This window comes from Diplotaxodon limnothrissa, linkage group LG12 (genome assembly GCF_057381915.1).
Source record: "Diplotaxodon limnothrissa isolate DT_005_m linkage group LG12, D_limnothrissa_male_GT1.1, whole genome shotgun sequence".
NCBI classification, from domain to species: domain Eukaryota; kingdom Metazoa; phylum Chordata; class Actinopteri; order Cichliformes; family Cichlidae; genus Diplotaxodon; species Diplotaxodon limnothrissa.
In genome coordinates, this window is record NC_140607.1 from 39,795,713 (window position 1) to 39,813,156 (window position 17,444).

At 45.0% G+C, this 17,444-nt stretch overlaps 1 protein-coding gene across 1 annotated transcript in view; it reads right to left on the reverse strand.

Annotated features, from left to right (window-relative positions):
* grin1b (glutamate receptor, ionotropic, N-methyl D-aspartate 1b) overlaps positions 1 to 13,001 on the reverse strand; it is a 63,409-nt gene extending 50,408 nt beyond the window's left edge. The window contains 6 exon segments of the mRNA XM_085368585.1: positions 1,387 to 1,521; positions 8,180 to 8,436; positions 9,291 to 9,369; positions 9,873 to 10,376; positions 11,091 to 11,262; positions 12,925 to 13,001. Coding sequence (XP_085224711.1) covers positions 1,387 to 1,521; positions 8,180 to 8,436; positions 9,291 to 9,369; positions 9,873 to 10,376; positions 11,091 to 11,262; positions 12,925 to 13,001 — 1,224 coding nt within the window.
* Between the last annotated feature and the right edge of the window lie 4,443 nt (positions 13,002 to 17,444).

The window sequence follows — 17,444 nt, forward strand, 5'->3', positions numbered from 1 at the left end:
ATTATGGAGTTCCACAGGGTTCAGTGCTAGGACCAATTCTGTTCACATTATACATGCTTCCCTTAGGCAGCATCATTAGAAGACATAGCATACATTTACACTGCTATGCAGATGACACCCAGCTCTATCTGTCCATGAAGCCAGATAACACACACCAATGAGTTAAACTGCAGGAATGTCTTAAAGACATAAAGACCTGGATGGCCGCTAACTTTCTGCTTCTTAATTCAGATCAAACTGAGGTTATTGTACTCGGCCCTGAAAAGCTTAGAAATATGGTATCTAAGCAGATTCTTACTCTGGATGGCATTACCTTGGCCTCCAGTAACACTGTGAGGAACCTTGGAGTCATTTTTGACCAGGACATGTCCTTCAATGCACATATTAAACAAATATGTAAAATACGTGCGTTTGCTGTCGCATTTTATTTGTAGTGTGAACAAGCAGACAAAACAATCGGATTTCATCAAGAAATTGGAATTGAGCATTAAGACCTTTGAGTTCACCTTTGCCTCAGTGAGTCCTGCATTTTGGGTCCTTCCTTCCTGCACACAGCTATGACACATACAAGGTCTTAAATAATCAGGCCCCATCTTATCTTAATGACCTTGTAGTACCATATCACCCTATTAGAGCACTTCGCTCTCGCTCTGCAGGCCTACTTGTTGTTCCTAGAGTATTTAAAAGTAGAATGGGAGGCAGAGCCTTCAGTTTTCAGGCCCCTCTTCTGTGGAACCAGCTTCCAGTTTGGATTCAGGGGACAGACACTATCTCTACTTTCAAGATTAGGCTTCAAACTTTCCTTTTTGCTAAAGCATATAGTTAGGGCTGGACCAGGTGACCCTGAATCCTCCTTTAGTTATGCTGCAATAGACGTAGGCTGCCGGGGATTCCCATGATGCACTGGGTGTTTCTTCTTCACTCACTATGTGTTAACAGACCTCTCTGCATTGAATCATATCTGTTATTAATCTCTGTCTCTCTCCCACAGCATGTCTTTATCCTGTCTTCCTTTGCTTTTGTTTGAACTCTTATTCAGCCAAATAAAGGCTCGCTTTTTGTTATCATCCACCTCCATCCTTGTCTGTATTCTGGGTCCACATTCACCTGATTCCACGCCGTTCACCTCTGCAGACGTGACACCTTTTGTGATTTTTCACTCGTTCTGTGTGTTTTCTGATTGGGACACCTGGATGTCATCTGCATAAAAGTGAACTTTCCTGATTTTCACTCCAGTGGAGAAAATTCAGAACCAAGATGAAAGGCTCTGACGAATAAAACAGTGATGGATGCAAACAGCTGTGTAAAGAACCAGGATCAGATCCTCATGTGAGCGTTGCAGCTCAGACCGTCAGCGCTCTGCTGTAACAGACCGACCGAGCTAACCTTATCAGAGTAGATGGACATGCGTGTCGTCAGGCCGACCACGGGGATTCGGTAGAAACCGGCGGTGTAGGAGACGGGCGTTGGAGTCAGGTGGTCGTTGGACTGTGGAGGATGGCTGACCAGAATGGCGTACACCTACAGAGTAAGACAAACACATCTCAGTTCAGATGTCCGTGTACCACACAGAAAGGTCGAGTAGAAAGTAGCGCCGGCGGGTTTGATGGATTTTTCTAGAATTACTATTTGATGTTAGAGGTCTACTAACTCAGGTTACAGTTCAGTGCACACATTTCTGCCTCACACATAAGATGTTAATGATACAGATGAAAAGATTCTTAAAATTACATTTGATGAGTTTATTCTTCATATTTGTGTAAATGATGAAGGCAATTTTTCCTTCAGTTCAATCTTTGCAGTTAGATGTAGAGAACGAGGAATCTGCTCACAGCAGCTTTGCTGACAGGTTTGTGTCCAACAGCAGGATGACTGTAGGCCGTTACACTCGTGTTTGCACTGCGTCCTGTAGTAAAACCTGCACATGTGTTTGGATCAGTGAGATCAAAGTCATCCCAGGCTGCTGAGTAACATTTAAAAAAATGATAAAAGTTTTGTCTGCAGTTTGAAATCAGTCAAATAATATAAAATGCTGGTTTCACTGGTATAAACCAACTCCGCCCGTGTTGTGAAGGTTCAGACTGGTCGGTGTTTATGACGAGTAAAATCATCCTTCCTGGATCCCAGTTTGAGAAATGGTTCCATTTCACCAGCTTCAGACAAACCTCAGCGATCTGCAGAGAAACTTTTATGTCCTGCCGAGTGTTTGCCGCTTTAGACAGAAATCAGAGAGCGTGAGCTGAAACTCTTACGTCACTACGCCTGCCGACGCTCTAGCAGAATAACTTTGTGGTGAATCACCGAGCAGCTCGATTGTATTTAAAATCGGACCTGAAGAAAATGAAGTAAACACTGGATGTGTCTCGGTTCAGATACTTCTGTTAGTACACTTGTGTGACTTGTGTAGTACTTGAAAGGGTCATGTTATCAAACTTTAGACTAAACATTTAAATTCTGTTCAGCAGAACCCGCCCCCCATCAAGGAAAAAGCCGAGGTGGTCGGTCAGGAAGGTCTTCCCCGTTAAAATGCTTAATCCTTGCTAATACTAGCTGTGTGTCCACACAGTGCACAGGTAAATGATCTCAGATCAGTGAAAGCAGCAGCAGCTTGTCAGTGATGCTGGTCTCCCATCAGTCTCTCATCAAACAGATTTAACAACCAGAAAATGCTTCTGGTCTCAGCTTGACACGGACACATCAAAATGACAGGAACCACAGCTTCCAGAGTTATTCGTGCTTCCAGAGACAGCAGCCCGCTGTGACCACTTATGTAACCATCAACAGACTGGATACAAACAACGCTGGAGGGCTGAATGTCGTTTGAACGTTAAGGAGAGCGAGGTCTACTTTTGGACTTCACTGGACCAGCACTGCCTGCCTTGCTTGCCCAGACTGATTGCTGGTGGCACCTGCGGCTGCCCAGTCCGGGCATTATTGTGCTCTGCATGTGTGAAAGTGCTCAGACTTCTTGTCACTTTTGCAGTTTAAAGCTCTTTTTTCCCCTACAGGTGTTGTATTACAATTAAACGCATGTAGTGTCTTTGTACAGTGTTCACAGTGAAAGCAGCGTTATCCTGAACGTTGTCATTTATGTTAATAATCAAAAGATCTTTTAAAACACAGATGCCAGTAACGATGTTTAGTGTGATTGCTACAATAAATAAAACCAACTAAATGAATAAAACATTATGTTCATTCTGATAGTGTCATTAATAATTCTGTGTATCTAATTCATCTTCTTAATAATTCATTCATGTAAGACGAGTCATTCATACTGTACACTCATTGGCCCCTTTGTTCAACTGCCTGCTAACCTAAACATCTAACCAGCCAATCACATGGCAGCAACTCAGCGCATTCAAGACGACCTGCAGAGGTTCAAACTAAGCATCAGTAAGTATGCGATGCGACTGCACAGTCGGTCGTCTCAGTGTGTCAGAAACGAAAACATCTCCAGAGTTTACAGACAAACAAATAAAATAAAAAGAACAAACACACGCAGTCGGCAGCAGTTCTCTGGGAGAAAATGCCCTGCTGACATCAGAGGTCAGAGGTCAGAGACAGACTGCTTTCAACTCATAACCAAAGGTTGCATACGAGCATCTCTGAACAGCAGACGGGCGCATTCACAAAAACCGGACGACAGAAGACGAAAAAACATTTCCTGGTCTGACGATTCTCCGACGGCATCCCGCCTTTACCCTTCACTGGTGTTCAGGCTGGTGTGACGTCGTGAGGCAGATTTTCAGGACCAGCTGAGCATCATCTGAACTCCCGAGTGTTGCTGCTGACCACGTCCATCCTGTCATGACCACAGCCCTGATGCCTGCTTCCAGCATGCTCCGTGGCAAAAGGTCAGATTATCTCAAACTGTTTCCTGAACAGGAAGATGAGTCCGCTGTACTCAGACCGCCGCTACTGTCAGCAGATCAAAGAGTTTGTGTTGGTGCACGTTACTTCAATAGTGTCCTGTTTTATTCAGTTGCTTCTTCCACTGCAAGAGTGCAAGACCATCTGAGGCTCTTAGTGTGAAGGGCAACAGGAAGGAACAAATGTTTTCTGGTCTGGACATCAGGCACAGACAGAAGGAGTGTGAGACGTGGACTCCCGTCTCCTCTGAGCTCGGAGGAAGCTGCGGCTTTTACAAGTATGAAGCCGACGTTCGCCTCGTGACCTCAGACTGAGCTGGATATCATTTCCACAGGCAGACTCTACCTGTTAACAGCTTCTGTTCATCCTGATATGATGGATGCATCATCGTATCATGTTTTTAATAAACTAACCGCAGTGAAAGCACGTTTTCTTTTCCCTGTCAGCAGCACAAACAGGACCTGTGACCACATGAAACCACCAGCAGCTGCTCAGCCGAACCAAGCAGCTTGCAGCAAACACAGTTACAGGCCTGCGCTGTAATCCCTGCATCTCTCTGGACGGATTACATCTGCGTTCCTGCAGACAGAGAGAGAGAGGACGGTAATCTGACGTCCATCGCTCCCTCTGACACATCGACGCCATGTTGGCCTCATTTCTCCACAAAGGAAACAGGTTACAGAGCCCGTGTTGGATGAATAGTCTTTTCTGATGGTTGCACATAAAAACACATAAATATTTCTGATGCACTCAAAGAGCAGCTGTTTGCTGACAATCTGACAGGATTTGATTTGATTGCATCTGTTTGAAATCATTGTAATATCTTTTTAAAGGCACAAAAACACTGCTTGTTTCTATGCTTTCGTTCTGAGATGGATGGCTACTCTGTTACGCACTGCTTCCATCGTACAGCGAGGAGGTGTTTGCCCTCTTCCTGTGTTTTTCCATGTTTGACACATTTGAACGTTTCAGATCATTAAACAAATTTAAATATTAGACAAAGATTAGCACAAGTAAACACAAAAAATCCAAACCTACATGTGACCTCTTGGTCATCGCTGCACTCTTGGGGTAATTTTGGTCGGTCGGCCACTCGTGGGAAGGTTCTCCACTGTTCTGTGACAGTGTGTGGTTAAAGGCTCTCACTGTGGGTCGCTTTGTCCAATATTTACATTTGTTTCACTCGCTGGACCCACGTCCTCATTTTATGTTTGACAGCGTTTTAGTAGGTAAAGGTGATGCTTGGGCATGAGCTGAGCTGCGGTTTGGGGAAGGCTTTGAGGGGGCCTGGCGATGGCTCCCGGGCCCAGCAGATCCCCACGTACTGAACAGAAGTGAAGAAGTTACAGAATTGAAAAGGGGAGGAGCACGTAAACGAGAATGACAGCTTGCAGGACTGGGGGAACCTGTACAGATGAGGACCGGAAGGAGCATGTTTGGAGGCGTGGTCCCGCTCCTGAAATTCCCATACATAATCTCCAATTAATGATGTGAAACATTAAAGTGTGACAAACCTTTAAAAAAGTAATTGGAAAGGGGAAAATCGCTTCAACAGCACTGTAAGTATAAATCCCCGCTCGCCCCTGCAGGCGGTCAATCCTCCAAGCTCGGGTCCTGGAAGTCCCACAGGATCTTAGCTCGGTCATTCTCCACCACCCTTGGGGGCATCTCCCATTTTGACCTCGGGACTTCCAGGTTATACTCGGCACAGATGTTCCTGTACACTATGCCGGCCACTTGGTTATGGCGTTCCATGTATGCCTTGCCTGCTAGCATCTTGCACCCTGCTGTTATGTGCTGGATTGTCTCTGGGGCATCTTTACACAGCCTGCACCTGGGGTCTTGCCTGGTGTGATAGACCCCAGCCTCTATGGATCTTGTGCTCAGAGCTTGTTCTTGTGCTGCCATGATTAGTGCCTCTGTGCTGTCTTTCAGTCCAGCTTTGTCCAGCCACTGGTAGGATTTCTGGATATCAGCCACCTCCTCTATCTGCCGGTGGTACATACCGTGCAGGGGCCTGTCCTTCCATGATGGTTCCTCGTCTCCCTCCTCTTTCTTGGGTTTCTGCTGCCTGAGGTATTCACTGAGCACTCGGTCAGTTGGGGCCATCTTCCCAATGTATTCTTGGATGTTCGTTGTCTCATCCTGGACTGTGGTGCTGACACTCACCAGTCCCCGGCCCCCTTCCTTCCGCTTAGCGTACAGCCTCAGGGTGCTGGACTTGGGACCTGCCTGACCCTCTGCAGGTACTTGGTGGTTGCAGCCTTTCTAGCGGCCTCTTCATGGTTCCCATTCGCCTGTAGGATCCCCAGGTACTTGTAACCGTCCTCTGTGTCTGCAATGTTGCCTTCTGGTAGTTCAATCCCCTCAGTTCTGACTACCTTCCCTCTCTTTGTTACCATCCGACTACACTTCTCCAGCCCGAACGACATTCCAATGTCATTGCTGTATATCCTGGTGGTGTGGATCAGTGAATCGATGTCTCGTTCACTCTTGGCATACAAAGCTATTCAAGTTTTAATCTTGTGCAGTCGGGCAGTGAGGCCTTCAGATGGTTTACATAAATCTTACGTCTGCATAGAGGTCTGAGATTACTTCTCCTAAAAAAGTCACTAAATCAGACTGAGTCAGTCTTCAGGTCCACAAACAGGACAGAAGACTGAATCATGTTTGTGTAAAAATGAGAAAATACGACACGTTTTACAGTAATTTGGGAAACAGACTTCTCTCGTTTCAGCTGATTTGTGTCCATGTACAAAGCGAAGATTTTCTTTCCTAAAATAGGGAAACGTTCACATTACGACTGCCATGTTGAATCATTTCACCGATGGATTAACTGAGCAGTTTTCTTATTAACAGCTTTGTTTTCTCTGCCCCTGTACAGATGTCCTCCTGGTGGCAACAGATGACATTATGTTCCCAAATATTAAAAACGTACGAGCCCAGTCAGCTTAACATGAGTGCAGTGATTGTTATTCTGCTGTTGCTCTCAGTTTTACTCTCACTCTGATTATAATTATGAAACACGAGCACACCCACCCCCACATGTCTCTGCACATACTGAAAGAATCAGCGTGACATAAATAAATCTGCCACGGCTGAAGTCTGAAGATGGCCTGACGAACAGAGTTTAACCAAACACGACTGAGATCATCCTGAAACTAGATGGAAACAGCTGCTACAAATGTGACAACTTTATTGATACACGATCAGAAAACCGAGCGCGCTGTTTTGATCTTGTGGGATTTTAACTCCATCGCCTCAAATTTCACAACATATACATCGTGCAGCGATTTTACCCAGGACGCCATTTTGGCCCCGTAGACATTCATCTGAAACTGTTGCCTAGCAACATGTAGTGTTTACACTGTGGTGCGCTCTGTGGCCGCACAGGAAGAAGGTCCTGAGTTTGAATCCAGGTGTAGTTCGTTCTGCGTGGCCGCGTGTCCAGGTGCACCCAGTGAACCTGCAGTGAGCGTCTGCTGCCAGATGGGGGCAGTGTGAGCAGCTCTGCTTGTTCTGTTGTTCGTCTGTTTTTCTTGCTTCTCTCAGTCCAGGTGAACTCCCTTACCTGTTCAGCTCGCTTATCAACCAATCAGAATTTGACCAGCATACAGCGTCCTGTACGTCACCTCTGCAGCCATGAAACGAGTTTTATCCTGTTCTAATCCAGCTGAGGACGCTCTGACGTTTTGATTTTTAATGTTCCTGTAATTAACTCATTCAGACGTGTCGGCGCTCGTGTTGTTTTGGACTCTCTTTTTATAAATGACATAAAAATATGAGAACAATGTAATGATGTGAGCTAATAACACGAGAATTCAATGATCTAAATACATTTCATGGGTAATGATTATTTTATCTGACAACTAATTACATTCATTTTCATTTCATTTAGACCAAAATCAGCATTTCGCTTCGTTACGAGATGACTTCTGTGAAGCTGCTGCTGTTGTTGCAGGACAGGGTCATGACCCCCAACCACCCCACCAGTAAACCTGTCAAAATAAAAGTCATCCTGCAGTGAAATCAGAATAAATCATGTCATCTGAGATCATGTTTGATCACTGAGGTTAGGTTAACAGAGGAGACAGATTTTCACATTCAAACCTCCCATAGTTCTGTCGGGGCTTTTACTGTGAAAGGTAAACAGGAAGAGTTTCGTTTCACCATGAAAGTTGCAGCAGTTTAGGCCGTTTACGACCTCAGCGATCATGTGACCAACTCCGACAGAACCAGGCTCAGGGCGGGGCGGGGATAAGACATTTCTGAGTCAGGTTTGAGGGGTCATGTGACAGCAGGTGCTCACCTGGTTGGAGATGAGGTCCTCGCAGACAGAGAGTGCCATCTGGATGGCGTTGGCCTTGTGCGTGACGGAGATGGCGTTCATCTTGAACTTGTCCTTCCCGTACAGAGCGTTGGCCTGACTCACCGCCTCCTTGAACACCTGCTCGTATCGCTTCTGACTCAGCACGGCGCCCACATTCACCAGCCGCGGCTCGCAGCCGCACAGCGCCACCGAGCAGCACTGCAGCACGGCCAGGAGCAGCACACCGCGCAGCTCCACTGAGGGGAGGGGAAAGGAAGTGCATTACTAAAGGGACGATTTAGTCCCACCGTGGGGTCCTCAGATACGCCTGAGGGGACGCAGACGTCCAGACTGGCGTTTAAATGATGTCGTAACCCCGACTTAATCTCATAATCTGGATTTTTTTTTAAGGCTTCCATCGTCTTTTTTTTCTTGGTAATCGCAAAAAGATTTTTTAATTTTAATTTTCAAACAAAATGAAATTGATTTGATGTTAGCAGCTCTGCGTCAGGTCAGACGCTCGATGTGAACATTCAAAATCAAAAGCATGTGAAACAACATGAAGGAAGATACAGAAGATTTGTCTCGTGACCTGATGATGTCACCTGAACCCTTCTTATCCCGGCGCTGATGTCATCATTCAACGGTTTATAAGGGGTCATTAAAACAAACGTGGGCGTGGTGAAGGCCGCCGTCAGTGCGTGACTTCCATCAGTGCAGTATGATAATAAAGATTTGTTTTGTTATATATTTTGGATTTTAATGTCAGAATTTACAGTTTTTACTCCATGATCTGGAGACTGCTTTTACATTTCCAGATTTTTATCTCGTGTTTTTTTTGTAATTTGTTTACAGTTTAAACAGACAATAAGAATTTGATCTTTTCATTTGAATTTATGTTTTATAATCAGGAAGTCTGACACTGGAGGACAAGTCTGAGGCGACCGTGGACGAATCAAAGAGTCTGAATCCTTCGATAAAGAAGCTAAAGTGAAGAAAAGCAGGAACGTGTGGTGGAGGTCAGCTGAGACGGAGGTGTGCGCACTTTGAGCTTCTGTGGGGAGGATTCAAAAAGCGATGCAGGTGGAAGTTTATCATTGGTGTTCCAGACCAGGAGTCTGCGTGAAGTGCTCGTGTTCAGTCACATTTCTGTGGAGACACTCGGGAATAGTGACAGGCGGAGCAGACGGCTGTAAAAACGGGAAAAATCTCACAGCAGACTCACACAAACACAGAGAAATGAAGCTGAAACAAACAGAAGTGCCAAACACACCTGCAGAGACACAAAATGGCTCCATGAAGAAAATGAGACATGCAGAGACGACTAAACCTGGAGACGGACAGACCGCGAACCACAACGACTGAGAGCCAAACACAAAATGACGACTGCAAAGCTGCAAAACCTCCGAACAAGACCAAAAATGTAACAAAAAAACCTCAAGAGACACAAGATGAAGGCATCCAGAACCACAACAGCTGCAGGGAGACAAAGTGCACACACCAAACGAGCACAAAAACACAACATGAGACAAGAAGACACAAACGTGTCAGAGACGCAAAACTGAAGAACAAAGCTCAGGGGGGACAAATCTGACAGCAGGAAGTGAAACACAAAGACACACAAGAAATACAGGAACATGCCTCAGAGCACAGACACACAAAACACCCAGAAAACCCCCAAAATCTACCCGACCTGCTCTGAGTCCAGTCTGAGTCCAGTCTTAGACCAGCTCTGAGTCCAGTCTGAGTCCGGTCTTAGACCAGCTCTGAGTCCAGTCTGAGACCAGACTGATCTAGTCTGAGTCCAGTCTGAGTCCAGTCTGAGTCCAGTGTGAGACCAGCTCTGCGTCCAGCTCTGCGTCCAGTCTGCGACCAGCTCTGAGTCTGGTCTGAGTCCAGTCTGAGACCAGACTGATCTAGTCTGAGTCCAGTCTGAGACCAGCTCTGAGTCCAGTCTGAGACCAGCTCTGAGTCCAGCTCTGCGTCCAGTCTGCAACCAGCTCTGAGACCAGTCTGAGACCAGCTCTGAGTCCAGTCTGTCCAGTCTGAGACCAGCTCTGAGTCCAGCTCTGAGTCCAGTCTGAGACCAGCTCTGAGTCCAGCTCTGAGACCAGCTCTGAGTCCAGCTCTGAGTCCAGTCTGAGACCAGCTCTGAGACCAGCTCTGAGACCAGCTCTGAGTCCAGCTCTGAGACCAGCTCTGAGTCCAGGTCCAGTTTGTGTCACGTTGCAGGACACTTGCTTTGCTCAGAGCCGTACTCAAACAAAAATACTCAGTTACTCTGCAGTTACTCCCTCTGATCTTGTTATTTATTTTTATTTTTTGTAAAAACCCAAACGAATCAATAAAGTGTAAAAACAGTCACGTGGTTCTGCCCGCGGTCATTCATACAGCACATTTACAGCACAATAAACACTCACTGATCCGGTCCTGCGGTTCTGGATCCGTTACTCGGCCTCCTGTTGATTTCTGTTTTGTCCTCCCGTGTTTCCGTGGGCCCGGTTCGGTGTGTCCGTGGGTCTGAGTCTGCTGCTGTTTATGACAGAGAGCCGCTGGAGCCCCGTGACACCGAGATCGCTGGGGTCCGGGTCGGACCGTCACGGACAGCCCGGTTCTCCCGGGCTCGGTGCTGTTGCTCCGGGTCCGGGTCTCCTCCGTTTCGGTACGCTCGCGGAATTCCAGGTGACCTGATGCTCACGAGCCCCTCTGCTCTGTCCTTGGATCACTGACGCTCGCTCCCAGCTTCCCGCGCGTTCACAAGCGGAGGAGAGGGAACGACAGCCACAGGAGCACGGGCACGAGCGTCGGAAATCCCGTCGCGTTCACGTCCGTCTGTCCGTTTTTCAGTGATTTATTGAAAATGTTCAGCATGACACCGACACTAAATCTAACGACCAGCGTGACGTGTCACCTGTTTATTGGCTGCTGGGAGGATCTGCATCACATGACCTTCATCAACAGATGGAGCTGCTCCATGCTGAGCGTGAGGAGGACACGATGTGATGATGGAGGATCCAAAATCACGGCTGTCATCAACATAGTCAATGACCATCTGTGAGCAGGAGGCTTCATATTTACACAGACTGGATATAAAGGATGGACACAGTCAGGACAACAACAGGGGGCGCTGTGTGCTCAGCCTCCTGACTTCCACCTGCTTGTAAAACAGAGGTTCCCAAAGTGTGGGGCGGGGGGCGGGATGAATTTTTAAAAAAAGAAAGAAAAAAGAGCGCTTGGACACTGGTACATGGACAAGTTTCTGACGGGGCTCCCACACAAACGCAAAGCAGGAGATGAAGCGTCGCTGAATATGTTTCCAAACCAACTTCATTCTAAACCAAAGACTAGAAAACCTGGTGAAGCAAATCTTCCCTTTGGCTTCACCTGCACAGGTGCGGAGGTAGGTCTCCCTGCAGGATTGGGTTTCCCTGCATCGGGAGCAGCGCTGGGCTGTTTAAATCACGGACAAACAGGATCCCACATTCTTGATTTTTAGTTCACAACCACTTGTTGTAATGACTAACTACTCCTGACATGTTGGAGATGTTTGCTCTTTATACAGTAAAGTTACAGCAGGATGCAAATAACATCAGGCTGATCCACGATTTGTTCCCTCTGTCACAGACAAACAGGATCTCACAGCTGTTTATGTTTTTGGACACATTTTGCACAGAGAGGCATTTTTTGAATAATGTATTGATGCAATGTTGAACATTATTACACAGGAAAAAACAACTACATGTAAAATAATGACACCGTGACGCCTCTGCCTTTGTAAATGGAGGGGCAGTAACTGTGTGTAAAACCTGCAGACAGTCAGATTAACAGTATTGTGTCTCTATCATTCTGCAACTCATCCCATGTAAGCAATAACGTGGCCACAGCGTGACGTGAAAAAAGCCACATAGCTTTGACGCTGCGTGACCAACTCTGTATTCCTCGTCCACGTAAACACAAAAAAGGAGTTTAAAAACCTCAGTTTTCAGTGATTTGAAACATCGTTTACGTGTCCAAACACTTAGAAACAGCTGCGTAGATTTTCTTGTAAAACAAAGGGTGGCCTAGCAAAAAGAGTTTGGGAACCACTGTCCTAAAACAATAACTAAAAACGACTCTGACAACCTTCACATGATTTTATTGCGTGCTGATTGGACCGTTGAAGGTTTAGGATGGTGCTCGTTTCCAAGCAATGACTCCAGCAGGTGATAGGAGCGTAGTTAGTCCAGCAGGAACTTCCGCCCGCCGGAGGCTGCCCTCATGTGGACATTAGATGAACTCAGAGGTTCGGTTTATAGAACGTCTTCCTAAACTGTGAATGTGCAGTGAAGTGTGCTGACCGCACGCTGAGGGCTGTGTGAGCGCTCGCAGAGCAGCAGCAGAAGAAGAACCCAGCGCTCTGCTCTTCTTCTCTGGTTCTTTCTCTTTTTAAATCGACTTTGCATCGCTGCCGTGATAGTTACCACGGCAACACAGATGCAGCTACACATCCTTCATGTGGTTGCCACAGAAACATGCATTTTGAACCTCTCATTACCCCCTCCCCGCTCCAGTCCCCCACCTACCCACTGCATAACACTGTAATTAACACGCCGTGATGTCATCAGGTGTGTTCACCACATGATCTCAGTCCACCTGCTGCAGCAGCCAAAATTAATTTGACAGATCATCCAATCAGAGAGCTGTATTGTTGGGCAGTAACTGCAGGGGAAGCTAAAGGTAGCTCACTCAGGTAAGTCCAACCTGACCTCCTCAGAATCAGCAGCCACTCAGTTTCCTTCCCACTGCGAGGGTCACGGCTGTGAGCGCTGGAGCGAGGAGCCATGGGCGGCCTCTTTTGCACGCCCCTTGGTTTTAAGGTTTCCATCAGGCGGGGGACCCTACCGCCACGTGCCGTTTATTACCTACTCAGCAGGGGTTTATATCACCCTTCCTCTGAGGAAGGGTGATATAAACCCCTCCCCCGCTTGAACTCTGCCGCTCAGGCACTAAAACTACGATTTCACCGTGAAACACGTGGACGGCCCCCGCACCGCCATCTGAGCAGGGAGGTCCCCACATAACAACATGGTCGCCTCTGTGTGCAGAGGCCGCTTTCTTTCAGCTCCGCCTCTTTGTGTGATGTCACTGGCAGGTCCTTGGAGTCTGATCTCAGCTGCAAACATGAAGTCAGACACGAGCGACCTCCATGTTTCATTTTGCTCTCTGGTGTTCGTGAGGAGGCATCCCTTCAGCTTCCAGGCCACCGAGCACACACACACACACACACACACACACACACACACACACACACACACACACACACACACACACACACACACACTCCAGCTGAATTGCAAGGCGAACAGAGAGATGCATGCTGGGACTCCTCTATGGCCTGCTATGGTCTATGGCCCGGGGGTGTGTGTCTGTGTGTGTGTGTGTGTCTGTATTACTGACATTGTGGGGACATAAATCTGTTCAAACACTCTGTGGGGACTCGAGGTCGTCCCCACAGAGTGAATCTTTTATGATGAAGGAGAAGTTTGGAGGTTTCATGGACTGAGGCCGGAGTCACTTCTCTGACGTCTCGTCCACTATGATTGTGAGACGAATCCACAGATCAGAAACACGATGCTGTGATGCTTTCTCACAGATGATGTCATCAACACGAGCCTGTTCTCCAGATGTGGAAACACTGATGTCATTTGGTGAGTCTGGATTAAATCTTTGCATCTCTGTTGTAAATCAGTGTGTAAAATGTTGAATCTGATCATCCTATAAATCTGACAGCGTGTGATTAATAATTTCGACACCTTATTTTTATCATTTGTATCTTATAATCCATATTATGACACTTTTCATTTCATCTAAATTTTTATCTTTTTTAAAATATAATAATTTGAATATTTTATTTGATAACTTTGATTTCATAAACAATCAGCTGCACAGAGGGTCATGAACACCGCCCAGCTGCCCTCTGCCACCCCTGGACGACATCGTCAGATCCTCCTGTCTCAGGTAAACCATCACAGGTGACCCCTCGGACCCCGCCCACCGATCGGAGCCCCGCCCTCATCGCTCAGTCCTTCCAAGCACTTTGTTCTTTACTCTGTCACAGTCAGTGTGGAACACCTATACATGTACTGTGCATGTACAGTGACAATAATATTTTTGGAATATTTCTAACATTTTGAGTTATTTTCCAGTGTTAGAAAATCAGCACTGCTCAGTGTTAGTCTTTGTTAATCTTCAAAACTGACTAGGTTACTTTTAAACATATAACACTGTCAAAAGTGTTAATTTAACACTGGAGATTTTGCTGTGTGGTAATTGATATTTTGGATCGTTCAGATCACAGATAATAGGGTTTTTTTTTGATTTTTATAAAGCTTTCGACTCCATGTTCAGAGCACTTGATATTTTTGGTTTTGGAAATATGTTTAAAAAATCCATTCAAACTTTGTAAGCAGATGCAAACAGCTCAAACTCTCGTATGGTACAAGGAAAAGATCTGATATCAACCGTCGAGGTTGCCCGATTGCTGCAGATCTTTTCCTTCTTCCTATGCAGTTACTCTCTATTCATGTTAAAAACAGCAGTGTACTGGGTCTCTGTTGCTGGCAGAGCATTATCTATTACTCAGCTGAGAGATGACACAACACTTTGATGAAGCTCTCAAAGTCGTCAATAATTCCTCAGTAGCTTCTCTTAAGCTCAACATTCCAAAATGTGAACGTCTCCCTGTCACATTCTGCACAGATCCTATTATATCAGGTGCTCCTGTTAAAGATAAGGTTAAATATCTTGGTATTATCATTCAAAAAGACAGATTATCTGAAAATTTCGACCCTCTCATAACTGCAATACAACAAAGGTTTAATCTTTGACTTCAAAGTGTCCCGATCCTGGGTCTTTTGAGTTTTACTTTATGTTTAAGCCCTTCAGGTTTTCTAAGTTCATTTTTATCATGCCTAGGTTGTTATAGTTCTTTGTCATTAGATTCCCCTTGTGTCTTCCACCCATGTTAAGTCTCCTTTGCCCTTCATGTGTTTCATGTCTGTGTCTTACGTTTCCTGTTTTATTTTGAAGAGGTCTGGTGTTCCTGTGTTCATCGTGTTTAGTTTTACTCTTCCTCTCATCAGTTAAGTTTGAGTTTTAGTGTCTGCACCCGGGTCCACTCACACTCCACGCAGTTTGCCTCGGCACACTGTGACACATCACTGGGAGATCCTTGGCAGCCAAAGCTGAAGCCTCTCCAGACTTACTTATGCAGCTGTGGCGCTTCATGTTTCCAGAGAATTATGCAGAAAAACTGATAAAATATTATTAAACTTCATTTGGAAAAAGAGAAACAAATGTAATGATAAACAGTTTGTGTTCTGGTGCCTAAATTCTTTAGATTTCACTTCCCTAAATGCGTCTTTTAAAATCAAATGGATCAAACTTTTTAAAAATCCCAGTTCAATTTGGAATTTTATTACCAAACACATCTTTAACTCACTTGGAGGAGTGAATGCACTTTCTGCTACGATGCAATTACAATATCTCTAATTTAAACTCTCACAGTCAGCTCTGCTCATCTTGGTTAATCATACACTCTCACAACTTTTCTCCCCATAAATATCTCGTTTGAAACAATCAGGATATGACATTTAAGAACAAATCATTATATATTCAGAGATGGTTGATAGAAATATTTTAGTTGTGAGTCAGTTACTGAACGCTAATGGTCAATTATTTTCTTATAAGGACTTTTTGTCTGTTTATGATTTTCCTGTCGCTCCAAGAGAACATGCTGTCGTTTTTGATGCGATACCAGGTGAGGTGGGAAGGTTGTTGGTTTCTGCTCCTAAAGGCAGAAACTGTATTAACTAACTCCTGCTAGCATGTACATCAGTAACATCTGTCCTTTATTGAGCAATAAAGCTACAAATCAATGTATTAGACAAATCATTCAAAGAGATGTTGTTTCCAGACCTGCAGCTGTATTTTACTGGGACAATATTTACAATGACATAGACTGAAAAACACTTGGATTCTATCAAGGACATTTATCATCACTACTAAGGTCAGAGACGTTATCCAGTATCCAGAGAGGTTGTCTGGTAAAGACAGATCTGGTTAAATGTAAGAAAAATATTGATACTCTTTGTACGGTTTGCAGAGGAAACAGTATGTCAGGTATTTTGGGAATGCACGCATACACGTGTACTCTGGATTGAGCTAAATAATTTTATAAACACCAAAATTGATCCCTCGTGTAACCTGAAGTTTCAACATATTCTCTTTGGCCTCTCACATACCGACAAAATAAATCCAAAAAAGATATATTATCAATCTTCTGATTATTTCTGCCAAATTTGACATTCATTGTAATAAATTTTCACAGCAGCGTCCAAACATCTTTGTTTTTAAAGCCTTGTTCTCCAATTATCTAGAGAATCTAAATAACAGCAATGACTCCAAAGCATGTAAAACACGAGCTGTGTCGAGCGTGCAGTTTCACTTGATTTATATGTTGTTTTATATCTCGAGCACCTCTTCCTTCTTTTAATCGTGTGTTTTCTCCTAAAGTATATTTTTTGCTTTCCTGCTCGTATTTGTACACCTGACTTGGAGAAGATAGCTGTGACATTTCTTATAGCCTTTCTACAACTGGCTTTTTATGTGTACTTGTTGTTCAATTGTTCAAATAAAAATAAAAAAAAGAGGATGCAGCACATGAATTTGGACATCCCTTTATTTTGAAAGAAATGTTTAGGCGTTACCATAGCAACCAAAGGGCATTAAGGGACAGAGAGGAGGACGTTACTCTCAATGTTGTTGGCACATTTCAGGAGGACGCTGCTAATAAAGTTACTCAATGACACAGTGAATTTACGTTCATTATTATATTTACCAAATGCCACAGTTTTGTATCATTTTACTTAGTTGTGCGTTGCGTGTAAATGTGTGAAGTCAGGATGAAAGTCTGAGTCATGACACGGACCCTACAGTTTGACTTTATTGTCCTCACAGTAACACAGCTGCACGTGTTGCAACACATGAACATGCGACACGTTTCCAGTAACATCATCACAGCTGCGCCCACATTCAAGGTAAAAGCAATAAAACTGAAGAAAGCGAGTAAGAACCAGCAGGTGGCGCCGACAGCGCCCGTTAGCTCTCGCTGCCACTGAGCTCAGTTAAACTTTACAAAGTGCCTTAAGGAGACATCGATCAACCAAACTCAAAGTTACAACTTATAAATAATTCTTTAAAACTAACTTCGGTGCTCGGTTCTCTT